At 60.4% G+C, this 12,337-nt stretch overlaps 1 protein-coding gene across 3 annotated transcripts; it reads left to right on the top strand.

The window, feature by feature from the left end:
- The first annotated feature begins 4,872 nt into the window (after positions 1 to 4,872).
- Positions 4,873 to 11,550, top strand: NDUFA4L2 (NDUFA4 mitochondrial complex associated like 2). 3 transcript variants are annotated; one of them, XM_059832824.1, is made up of 5 exons: positions 4,873 to 4,966; positions 9,063 to 9,151; positions 9,818 to 9,883; positions 10,988 to 11,048; positions 11,301 to 11,550. In XM_059832824.1, exons 1-5 carry the CDS (start codon positions 4,910 to 4,912, stop codon positions 11,355 to 11,357), a joined length of 330 nt encoding a protein of 109 aa, XP_059688807.1. In that variant the 5' UTR covers positions 4,873 to 4,909; the 3' UTR covers positions 11,358 to 11,550. The 3 variants fall into 3 exon arrangements, with proteins under 3 accessions (XP_059688807.1, XP_059688809.1, XP_059688808.1); XM_059832826.1 differs by lacking the exon at positions 9,818 to 9,883; XM_059832825.1 differs by lacking the exon at positions 9,818 to 9,883 and having other exon boundaries at positions 9,063 to 9,157.
- The last annotated feature ends 787 nt before the right edge of the window (positions 11,551 to 12,337 follow it).

Raw genomic sequence — 12,337 nt, 5'->3', positions numbered from 1 at the left:
TGCACCTTCGCACGCGCTGCCGGCGCGGGGACAGCGCGTGTGTGTCGGTGGTGACGGGCCCGGCCCCTCCGTGTCCCCCGGAGGGACGTGTCCCTGCCTCCCCCCGTGCACGCGTCTCCGCCGTGTGCATGCGTGTCTCAGCCGTGTGTGCGTCTCAGACGTGCTTGCATGTCTCAGACGTGTGTGCATGTCTCAGCCATGTGCATGCGTGTCTCAGCCATGTGTGCGCATGTCAGCCATGTGCTTACATCTCAGCCATGTGCTCATGTGTATCAGACGGGTGCTTGCATTCTCAACCGTGTACACAACTCAGCCATGTGCATGCATGTCTCAGCCGCGCGCATGCTTGTCTCTGCCGTGTGCATGCATGTCTGAGCCACGTGCGTGCATGTCTCAGCTGTGTGTGTGTGTCTCAGCCATGTGCACGTGTGTTTCAGCCATGTGTTCCTCTGCTCTGCGCAGCTCTGTCCCCGCCAGTATCTTTGTCACAATGAAGGAAGAGGCTATTATGTTTATTAAATTGTATCAAGGCAGCATTACAGCAATTGGCAGCCGGTGACCCCGCTTATTTATAAAACAGGCTTTGGAAATCGCAGCTCTGGGCTTGGGCTTTTCTTCAGAGAATTACGGAAAAAAAAATCAATATTGCGGGACGGGGCCAAGTCTGTGGTTAATTGCAGGGTCGGTTCCAGGAAACGCCTCCTGGTGCGACAGCAGCCATGGAAGAGCTGACCTCCCTCCATCTCCCCAAAACCCCCAGCCAGGGCTCCTGCTCTGCAGCCCCAGCCCTCTGCGGTCATGGGGCTGTAGTAGGAGACATCCGTCCTTTCTCAGGACCTGGCACACTGCCCGGGCTGGCGGCTCTGGGACCAGAAAAGGCCAAGGGAGAGCAGCTCCTTCCTTGCACTGGGGTGCTGGCTCCCTGAGCTGGCAGGGACAAGGGTCATCTCTTCCGCCTTTTGCAGCATTACCGGGGTGGGGGGGTGGGGTGGGGGGGTGTGGGGGGTGTGGTGTCACAGTCTCAGGGTATTAGGCTGGTGCCCCCCCACCCCATCCTGCAGCGGTTGTGGGTCAGAGATGGGCTCTCCTGATGCTCATCACACAGTGCCCCATGATTAATGGGGGGAAATAGGACGATAATAGTCCTTTAAATGAAGGTGCCAGTTACAAATGATGCGTGCCTGTGCTGCATGATGGATGGTGCCAGGGTCAGCCCCTGGGTGCCGATAGGCAGGCGTGCTCAGAGGCACATTACAGCCAGGGCAGGAGCCAGGAGGAGACTGTGATGTCATAGAGATCAGTGACATCACAGGGTGGGCATGACATCACACGCTAGCTAAAAGCGAGGGTATGTGAGAGACAATCCCGGCACTTTGTGCACATGGTGGTTGGGCAGGGAGGGAGGGCTGTGGTTGCTCCACCATTATCTGGCTGTGCAAGTCATCACGACATGTCACAAAAGTGCTGGCATGTGATGGCCTTCATGGAGCTGCTAGTGCTGCCCAGCCTCCCCAGCCCCTGCGGGGCCACTCGTGCCCCCCGCCAGTGTGGCTGTGCTGGGGCCTGGGCGAGGGGTCCCGGGCAGCAGCCCTGCGGGACCAGGAACGCCCTTCTCTCCCCAGGAGGAGCTGGGTGCCCCCAGGATCCAGCCCCTTCTCCCCATGCTGGGGCTCGCCCCGCAGCGCGGCTCTGTGGGGCTATGAAATACATCCCGTTAATTCACCATTTAATTATTGGCTGTTTGTTTATTGTTTGTTTGCTTTAGTTGGTATGAATTTTTTATGACGGTTTCCATTGCGCCCCGCCAAAAGCCAGTGAGATTTACAGCTTGGGCATGAGCAGAGCCTTAACGAGGTAAAGGTCCCCCGTAAGCACTAAGGGATGACTCCGTGTCACCATCAGAGGAGGGTTTAGGAGTGGCTCCTCCCAGGGCTGGCAGGGGGTGCAACCAGTGGTTGCCAGCTGTGGGGCCAAGGGTGGCTGTGGGGAGGCTGTGAACTGTGGGGCAGTGGCCCATGCAATGGGGGTTGCATGGAGCCAGGAGGCTGGCTGGGTGGCTGGGGGGTGGCTCTGGGGGGGGGGGGCACTGAGTGCCAAGGCTGGGAGCCAGAGGAAACGGCATGCTCAGGTGCAGGCACGTTCAGCCCCAAGCCGCAGCATCTCCCATTAATGAAGCACTTCATCACCACGGCGTTGCGGGGGGGGCACCCAATTCGGAATGATAAATTCCCCGCGACGGCCCTGCGCTCGCTCGCAGCAGCCGTGATTCTCCTTCATCTTGAATAATATTTTTGGAGTGGTTGTAAAATAACCCGCCACAGCAGCTGCGAGTGGAGACACCAAGGCCCAGTGGCTCTCTCCAGCCCCCCCAGCTTTGTCTTTTCAGCTCCCCACCCTGTGGGGGCAGCTCCCCATAGCCCTTGTATGGGGCCAGGGACTGCACTGGCATATGTGTGAGTATGCACCTAGGCATCCATGTTTCTGTGTATGTGCATGTGCATGTGCAAGCCTATGTCTGCTTATAAAGGCATGCATATGTCCATGCGCATCCGTTGGGACACATGTGCCTGCGCAGGTGTCCATGCACATGTATGGGTGTGCATGTATGTGTAGCTGTGCAGGCAGGGGTGTGTCTCCGTGCATGCGTGTGTGTGTGAGTGCAGACCTGCCTAGATGCACGCGTACGTGTAGCTCTGCGTTTGCAGGTGTGTGTCCACGTACATGCATGCTTCCTGAGGTCAGCTGCTGGAATTCTTTTCTCTAGGAAGTATTTGTGGGCTGGCTTGTTCTTCCCCAAAACCGCTGACCCATCAGATTTGCATGTTGCCAGGCAGGGGCAGCCATGAAAGAGAAGCTCCAGCAGCGTCTATTTGCTGGGGTTTATTGTGTCTCCCTCAGGGGGCGGGCGGGGGGAGCACACTGGAGCCCTCCCCAGCACTCTGCAGGGCTGAGCCCCCCATGATGGCCACTCCCGTGGGGCTGCGGGCAGCGTACCCAGGAGGGCTCCTGAGCAGCAGGGCACGCGCTGTAATCACCGCAGAAGAGGGAAGCATGCCACAGAATTAAACTGTCTCTTAATTACAATCATTAATGAGCATGGAGGCAGCTGGGCTTTGTGGGCAGGAAATCCCGCTGCATCTCTAGGAGAAGTCCTGGGATCGTCTGCAGGGAGTTGGGAGCTTGCATTGGGCCAGGGTGCAGAGGTGCAGGTTGCTTCAAAGCAGACATGGCTGTGATGGGACTGGGATCCCCCAGACGTCCTGGGCTCCTCATGCTGCCGGACACCCTCTTAGGATCCCTGATCAGTGCTTCAGTGCTGTGCTCTAAAGGGGTTATGGCACTGCACGTGAGTCCCACCACTTACACACATGTGCATCGGCACATACCCTGTGAAACCCTGCTGCACACCTCTGCTGTGACCTTATGCATACGCCCCTCCCCGTACACCACACTACTGTCCCTGTGCTGCAGCAGCCGTTGGCAGAGGAACGCTGCAAAGGACAGGCGCGTGCCTGTGCTGCGGGCAAGATGCACTCTGTCTTGGGGAGTGGCACTTAATCAATCCCATTTCAAAACTCTAATTATATCAACAAAGGCCTCAACACGGCACTGCTGGCTGCAATTCAGGCCTTGTTTATTTATTTCTACACACTCCAGAGAAGTTTCTCCCCTTTGTCCTTTTATACTTTGCTGAAAGAAATGAGGTTAGGATGGAGTGGCACCGACGGGGCTGTGCTGTGCAGGCAGAGGTTGCTGAGGTGGGGAGGGAGGATGGACTGTTGGGCTGGCGGGCAGCAGCAGGGCTCTGGGCATCTGTGGGAGAGCGGAGACTCCCTGGGGTGCTCCAAGCCACAACTGCAAAATCGGGGGCTTACAAGTCAGTGATAAAAAGAATTGCCAGAGCTCTTGTGTGCATATGTGCATGCACGTATGTGTAGGGGTGTTCATGTGCAAGTGCCTGCCGCCATGCCAGCATGTATGTTGTCTACCTGTGCATGCGCGTGTGCATACATGTATGCATCTGCATGAGCAATGACTGGTCTACTGGAGGGCAATGGCTTTTGGCCATGAGCCCTCAGTGGAAGGGATGTGTGTGACAGGGACTGGCCTGTGCCCATCAGGTGTGTGATGCTGCCACCATCCTACGCCACCTTGCCATGCTGTGCCCCCCGCTGCCCCCCCGACACAGGCTGCACTGGCTCTTGCCACTGCCAAGGCATGACCAGCCCCCCGCCCCCCGTTGCAGGGCGGGGGGGGGGGGGGCAGGTCCCTGCTCAGTGCCAGCCTGCTGCTTTTGGCTGCCCACTCCGTCCATTTCCCCAGTCTTTGTTAAGAGCCAGTGGATACAAATAGCTGGTTTCCATATGCACAGCAGCATCTGTTACTGCCAGGGAGATTTGCATTGCTAAATGTAAATTGGGTGTTATGTCATTTATCATAAACGGGAGGGTGGAGGGGGGCGCTGAGGGGAGGCAGCAAACATCGGCAAAGTTGTCATAACAAATCACACGACTCATCATTCGCCCTGGCAGGAAGGTGCGGAACAACCTGTGAAGGATTTGCATGTAGAGGAAGGGGCTGGCCCCTTGTACAGAGAGGGAAACTGAGGCATGAATGTGGTCTGGGGTGCAACAGCATGCGGGGACCTCAGGCATCCAAACCCGTTGTTAACCCAGTCATCACGGCTGGAAGGGGCAGGGTGCAGCTGGGGCTCAGGACCTGATCCTCAGCCTCCCTCTCCCCTTCCAGCTTGCGGTGTCCCTGGGCCGGGATCCCCATCCCATCCCGTCCCGCCCCGTCCCTCCCATCCCTGCTGCAGACGCCTCCTTCGCATCTCCTGCCCACCCTCTATCCTTGGACAGCACTCGGGAACCTGCCATCGCAGCCGGACCTTCCCCATACCCTCGCCATGAAGGGCCCCCTCCTCGGAGGCATGTTCTCCCGGCATGTCAAGCGGCACCCCGGAGTGAGTCACCCCACACCCTCTCCCTGCAGGGACCCCCAGTTCTTCCCCAACCCTCTGCCCTCTCCTCCTCCCAGGGAGCCCTCCGCAGCCCCCGTCCCTCCGGGCTTGTAGTTGCCCTTCTCTCGCCACATGCCTCAGGGACCCTGCGCTTCCCCACACCGTTCTCCCTCCTTCCCACTTTCCCATTCCTCCTGCCCTCCTCTGCCCTTTCTGCCCTTTGCCAGACCCCTCTTCCTCCCACTCCCCAAACCCCTTCTCAGCCTCCCGGTCCAGCTCCTCTGCCCTCCCTGTGCCTTCCCAGGCTGTCCCTGCTTGCCAGCTTCCCGTTCACACTGTCCTCCTGGCTCTCGTAACATCCTCCAGGTAAGCCGGGTGGTCCTGGTGGTCCCCAGCCCTCCTTTAGTGAGGAGAAGTGAGACCACCCGCTGCCGAGGAGCCAGGGCTCCTTTGCTGAGCTGAGCTGGGCTTCGGGCATGTCGACTCTTAGGCACACCCAGGCTTACTTACCCCGACAGACGTGCCTGCCAGCAGCTGCTTGGGTGAAGGGTGCTGCTCCATGTCCTCCTCCCTGCTACACCCTGCTCCGGGGGCATCCTTGCGGGGGGGTGTGGGAATGGAAATCAAGCCCCCTCTCCACTCGCCCCGGCAGCCCCAGGTTTGAAGCTCCATCTCCCATCCTTTCAGCTCAGATCTATCCCTGTCCCCTGCCATCAAAGTTTCAAGCTGAGGGGTTTGTGTACAAAGATGCTTAAACCCTCATAAACTACAAAACCTCCAAGACGGTGGCGGCTGGGTGAGTGTCCTGCCAGCACGGGCCTCTTTTGCTGCCAGGCTGGATCTGCTCCGCAGCAGGGACCTGGCCCTTGTCGGAGGGTCCCCAGCCCCCCCCCTTGCCTGTCCCCACTGCCCAGTGCCCTCCCTGGGGACCTGGCAGGGGCTGGTGGCCTGGGGAGGGTTAATGAGCTGCAAGCGCCGGGCTGAAAGTCACGTAAGCCTTTGGCAGTTGGGTTTGGGGGCGGGTAGAGCAGCCAGGCTGGAAAGGATGATGAGCCATGGCTGAGCATCCCGACGCCTGGCTCGCCGGCAGGCTCGGGCAGGGGAGGGCAGTCCAGGGCTGGAGCAGGAGGCACCCTGGGGCTGGGCTCTTCCAGGGAAAGGTGGGTGCCTGCATGCTGCCAGCACCGAGGGCACAGGCAGCCAGGGTGGCTGGGTGCTTTTCACGCCCTCGGTGAGAGCGGACGGATGGACAGCACGAGCCAGGGCCCCTGTGCTCTCTTTGTGGCACTGCTGCGTGTTTCTGTGTGCAGAACAGGGGGGATTTGGGGCTTTTCTGTTCCGTGGCTTGCCACGGTTTCCCCAGCTGTCAAACAGAGGACTGTGTGGACAGAGAGAGACCCCCAAACAGTACGTGTAAAGGGGGAGCGGTCCTGGTGCCTGTACGTGAAGTGCCTGGCATGTGCCCGGCGCCGTTAAGCAGGATTATTGCTGGCAGAGGTTGCTGGGGCAATTTTTGACATGTCATCCATTACACGTGATCAGCTGCAGCTCGTGCCAGGCAGGTACATCAGCACTTTCACCTAGCAATAGACTCTCCCACCACAGCACACCCAGCTGCCCGCTTGCCTGGCAGTGATTAATGTCCCCGGCATGCCAGTGGAGCACCGTGGCAGTGAAGCACGGGAGCTTTGGCAGGATAAAAACCTGCCCGGCGTGGCGGTCCGGGGGCTGCACAGCTCAGTGAGCGCCTTTTGGGCACTGGGCAGAGCCTGGCACTGTGTCCCCCTGTCTACTCACCTCAGCGCATGGTCCTGCCATGGGAGGGGATGCTCGTCCGCACCCTGGCATGAGGCGCTCATCCAGGCACAGGGACCTCGCCTCACGCAGCACCTTCACGCATTTGTTCTCTCCTTCCTGCTGTTTTTGTAGCTGGAGCAGTAGGAACGGGGCCAGATCCCCACTTCGGCAGAGCTGGCACCAGCTCGCAAGACAGGTCACTTGCAAGTGCTGGGTGGTGGCTAGGGCTGCAGCTAGCCTGTGGCGGGGACAGGTCATGCCTGGCCGGGGGGCTTGGCCCCGCTGCCAGCAGAGTTGGGGTCCCGGGGAGCACGGTGGCGCCTGCCTCGCTCCCAACAGGTCCCCATAATCGGGGTTAAAGGGCAAATGCTTCACGCAGCATTTTAACTCTCCATACACTTAAGGTCAAGCTATCGATAGGTCTTGTTTATTTTTGTGCGTGTCTTGGGGGGGGATCAGGCCCCACTGCCTGCACCTGCAGCTCTGGAGCCCCTCACCTGCTGCATGAGTGGTTCCCCCAGCTCCCCCTACCCTTAATTCTTCCCAGGCATTAATTACCCAGAAGGTGTCAGCAGCAGATGGTGAGACGAACTCGTCGCCCCAAATCTCCTCCAACAGACACTGCAGTTCCCGGCGCTGTGGAGTTCGTCTTGATTAGCCGGCGCGGTTGGGTAGCGGCTACTGCCAGATCCTCTTGGCACGCAGCCGCACGCGGCGCAAAAGACCATTATCTGCTGATGCCTCTAACCTCCTGAATTGGCGCTGGCATCTGCCAGGCGCTCGATCAGCTGGCGCAAGTGCGGAGCACTGCTTGGCTTGGGCATGGGCACTGCCGAGCAGGAGCTGGGCTGTGCTGGGGGCACTGAGAGAGGATGGCGGGGTCCAGCCGGGGACTGAAGTCTGGGCAGGCAGCGCTTGGGGTGGGGGACACATCTGACTGCCTGGGTGTCTTCCCCACAAGACCCGCGCCCCCCCCCCCCCCCCCCCCCCCCCCCCCCCCCCCCCCGTGCAGGTCATTGAGGTGCTTGGCAGAGAACAGAGGGGTTTGGACAGACCCTTTTCTTCATGTTTTAGAGTTGTCCCCCCCCAGGCTCATCCAAGTGGGGAAACTGAGTCACTGCGGTGGGTGGGTGGGTGGGGGGTCGGAGGCACTTGCTAAGAGCTCAAGCTGCCAAGCAAAACTGCAAATATAACCCAGGCACTCAGGTGTTGGCAATGCGAACTGCATGGCGTGCACGGCTCTCACGGCGCTGCCGGCCCCCGCTCTGCGCTCCCTGCTAATGGGCACTGCGAGGCGCCGGCCGTGTTTGCCTTCCCAGGGGCATGGGTTGGCGGGAGGTTCATTATGCTCACACCGTCTTCCCCAGCGTGGGGGCCGCGGTAATTTGGGGGAGGTCAAAGCAGCCTCGTCTCGGCTCGGATTGAGGCCGCATCCCCCCGGGCACTGGGGGATTGGCAGTGTGAGCGGGGGGGGGGGCGGGGGGGGGGGAGCTGAGATGAGAAGATGGAGCTGGTTGCCCTGCAAAGGCACGATGAAAGGCCCTGTGCGCACGAAGTGGGGGCGAAGGGACCTCCTGCTCACAGGGATGCCTGCTGCGGGGCTGGGCCAGCTCCCGGGAGGGTTGCTGAGTGCCCCCTCCCATGCTGTGCTGTCACCGCGTCCCTGAGAACTGCTCTGGACCCAGCTGCTCGGCCACTGGCCACCGGCATGATGCCTGGCCCCAGCGTGTCCCAGTCCATCCCTGCTGTAGGCACAGGGGAAGACAAACCGAACCCGCCTCATCTCATGCTTCACTGGGAGATGGTGCGGAAGGGGCGCAGGGGGGGCAGCAGCTGCGGGGTTACGGAGAGCCTGCCCAAGGTGGGCGGCGTGGCTCGGGGCCAAACCCTGCCCAGGCTGCAGCCCTGCGCTGGGCAGCGACCAAGCCCTGCAGGGAGGAATCGCTAGCCAAGGCTCAGGCCGTGACCCGGGGCACCATGCATGTCGGGGACGGGGCCCCCGGGCCCTCACCTGCGGCTGCGCCAGCCACGCCAGCGCTGGGCAGCAGCAGGTGGAGGGGAAGTGATTTCTCATTCCAAATCCAATTCCTCTCCAACACGAGCCGATTTTTCTCTCCCTCTTTTAATTCAGTCACTCAAGCTGACAGCTACACTGTGTATCGCAGCCCAGCTACAGGATTGCTCTGCCATATTTCCCCTGTAAATCTCCCGGTGTGTCAGCTCTCCCTTTCACTCTCCAGTCGGCCTGATAAATATTCATTTTATTGGGGTATTTTTCATTTTTCTCTCTCTCTCTCTGCAGCTCATTCCCCTCATTGGCTTCATCAGTGTCGGCCTGGGCAGCGCTGTCCTGTACTTGCTGAGGCTGGCCCTGTACAGCCCGGACGTCAGGTACAGGTCAGGGTGCGCCTGGGTACCCCGCGGGCACTCGCCCTGCGCCCCTGGAGCTGAGGGGGGCTGATGGGCGGGTGCGGCGGGCGGGTGCTGGGGTGCACAAGGCACCTGGATGCACTCTGACACCTTCATGGTGAGCAGTGTGACGGGCGGGGGGGATAGCCAAACCCAGGTGCAGAGGTGCCCAGAGAGGGTGAGGGAAGCTGCGGCACCATCTGCCCTCTCCTTGCTTGGGGGTGGGAGGGACAAGGGCCCCTTCAACCTGCTGCTCTGGGCGCTGCACCAGCTGCTGTGAAACTGGGGGCGGGCGGGAGAGAGATGCAGAGGTGACGGGGACGGCAGAGGGAGCGGGATGGATGGGTGAATGACGAGGCAGATAAAAGCAGTATGTGATGGAGAGGGGGAAAGACAGTGTGGGGAGGGATGGATTGACAGAGGAATGGGAAACCAGTGGGATAGATGTTTGCAGAAGGAATGGGGAGAGAGAGAGGAAGGGATGGACAGGCATAAAAACAGTGTGGAAGAATGAATGGAGAGGGAGAGAAGGGAGAGGGAGACAACATGTGAGGATGGACTGATGAGGAATAGAGGGTGGATGGATTGGCACAGGACAGAGAGGCATGCTGTGGCACACGAGGCTGGTGGGTTTTTTTTCCCTTGTAGCTCAGTGGCCCACAGGCCCTGCAGCCCCACGCTGTCTAATGCCTATCTAATATTTGTTTGCTCCCGGTGAAACGCTCATTGATTTAATTTGACGCCAGCTGCCCAGGGTACTTAGCTCAGCAATTAGCAGATCCAGGCACCTTGTCTTTGATGGTGGAAGTGCAGGGGTGTGCACGTGTGTGTGTGAGCGGGGGATAAAACAACAGCAGCACCCCCACAGCACATTAATGCTATTAAACAGCTCCAGGGGTCTGCATTTGCAGCACAGCCCTCCCTCCATCCCCCAACACGCACGCACACATATGCACGTGTGTGCATCTTCCCAGATGGAAAATTCTGCTCTTGGACAACACCAGTGGATTGCAGGGGGACGGGAGAGGGGGAGACGTGAGCTGCTCTCTCCAGGGACCCATCCCACGGCTTCGCTGGCCTTCCACAACCCCTCCTGGGACAGGACAGGACATGTCCTCTCTGGGAAGGCTTCATCTGACCAACAGCAGCTACGCTGTGCAGTTGGCTTGCATGCTCACAAGCGTTGCACACTCACAAGTGCTGCACACGGCTGCTGTGTCCCTGCTTGCTCACAGCAGGCATGCACAACAGGGCAGGCAGCAGCTTCCCTGCTCGTGCCCCCACCAAACAGGGAGTGAAGGCTGGGGGCTCATGGCGGGGTGGGGAGGCTTTTGGGGAAGCCAGAAGGCAGCCTCCGCCCCAGGAAGGGGGGCAGCAGGACAGTGCCTGCAGAGGTGCCGGCTGGGGGCGGGGGGGCAGGCAGATGTGCACCCCTGCACGTACAGCCGGTGCAGTGGCTCGTGGGCCAGCTCTGTGCTGGGGCGGCAGCCAGGCTGCGGTTTGGGTGAGTCAGACCGTGGCTGTGGCACAAGCCTGGGCAGGGGTGCTCTGGGAGCAGCCCCGCAGCAGGGCTGTCCATCCAGCCAGCTCCTCACCCCAGGGGCTGGAGGGACCTGGTCAAAGCCCCCCACCTTGCCAACCACAGCAGAACTGGGGCGTGAGGCTATGATGGCATCTGGGATTATTTCTGCTGAAAACCAGGGCTGGGGGCACTAGTGGGGGTAAAATGGGAGGGGGGTGTCTGTGGGATTGGGGCTGGGGGGGGCCTGTCTCCCCCACCCTCCTTACAGGTGCTGATGGCCCCATCACCCCTCGCAGCTGGGATCGAAAAAATAATCCTGAGCCCTGGAATAAGCTGAGCCCCACGGACCAGTATAAAGTGAGCACTGGGTGAACTGGGGGCCTGGCACTCTGGGGCGGGGGAATGGCCATGTTTAGGGCAAGGCATCGCATTTTCCTCGGGGAAGGGGAAGAGGCGGCATCAGCCCTGGAGCAGATGTGCATGAGCTCTCCCGCTCCTTGTGCTCAGATTTGGGGAGGGGAGCACTGTCCCCCTACTCCGCAGCCAAGGCCAGGCTGCAGTGACGGCCACGGGATACACAACCCCCTCTCACATCCCTCCCTTCTCCAGTTTCTGGCAGTTTCCACTGACTACAAGAGCCTCAAGAAGGACCGTCCCAGTTTCTGAGTTGCCCCAGGGATGCACTGCTGTGCTGGGGCAGGGAAGAGCATGCCCACCCCCTGGCAGCACGGCTGCAACCCTCCCCAGCCCTCCTGGCTCCATGACCGGTCACTGCGCACACAAGCCTGACTGCTTCCTCAGCACCCCCAAATCATGGGGCTGCACCCCCCACAATAAACTACATTACTCTGGGAGCGATGTGACCACCATTGGCAGTGCCCCTGCACCCTCCCACCCTGCCTGGCACGCTGCTTGCCATCACATCTCACCTGCATTGAATGTGTAGGACAGTAATAAATTATTTGGGGATGGCGGGGGGGGGGGGGGGGGGAGGGCAGGGCAGCAAAATGGATTATGTATGCTGTTTCCCAGGCCCATAAACATAGGAGACATTCAACACCCCTACGAAGGCTGGGGTGGGGGCTCACATCCTGCTGGAAGTGGCGGTTCATGGCCCCTGGGTGCTGCGTTTCCTCTCTTCCCACGCTCCAGGGCCCCAGGGGCTGCCCAGGGAGCACCCCGGTCCTGATCCAGCCCCTCCAGAGAGGAAAAGAGCTGGGTGGGGTGGACGGGGGGGGGGTCACGCACACAGATGCATGCAGATGCACATGCGTGTCCTGCATGCATGGGCAGCCCCTGCTCCCTCCAGGCTATGTGCCATGGGGCAGGGGCCTGGCCTTTGCCAGAGGCAGGGGAGTCCTGCCTGGTGCTGTTTGGTTTGGCTAAGGCCATGTGGGAAAACTCATAGCCAGTAAATACGGAACAGATGACCCAGGAGAGCGGGACGTGCAGGGGAGCAGGCAGCTGCCTGGCCTTCCAGGGGCTGGGCTCCCTCCCGCCAGACAGTGCTGCGGGGAGCGAGGGGGCAAAAGGGTCTCACTGATGGCTCTGCACGCCACAGCAGCAGGACAGCAGGGACGGCAGTTTGAGCCACCGCCCCCCACCCTACCTGTCTCGCTCTGGGGCTCAGTGTAGCCCCCCCCCCC

Source organism: Gavia stellata, chromosome 36 (genome assembly GCF_030936135.1).
Source record: "Gavia stellata isolate bGavSte3 chromosome 36, bGavSte3.hap2, whole genome shotgun sequence".
Lineage (NCBI taxonomy): Eukaryota > Metazoa > Chordata > Aves > Gaviiformes > Gaviidae > Gavia > Gavia stellata.
The sequence above is the reverse complement of the archived record's forward strand: the minus strand, read 5'-3'. Positions and strand labels throughout refer to the sequence as shown.

Coding starts and splice junctions, on each gene's coding strand:
- NDUFA4L2 (XM_059832824.1), top strand. CDS start 4,910: ATGAAGGGCCCCCTCCTCGGAGGCATGTTCTCCCGGCATGTCAAGCGG. Junction 9,152..9,817: donor CTGTACAGCCCGGACGTCAG/GTACAGGTCAGG, acceptor TTTCCCTTGTAG/CTCAGTGGCCCACAGGCCCT. Junction 11,049..11,300: donor GCCCCACGGACCAGTATAAA/GTGAGCACTGGG, acceptor TCCCTTCTCCAG/TTTCTGGCAGTTTCCACTGA.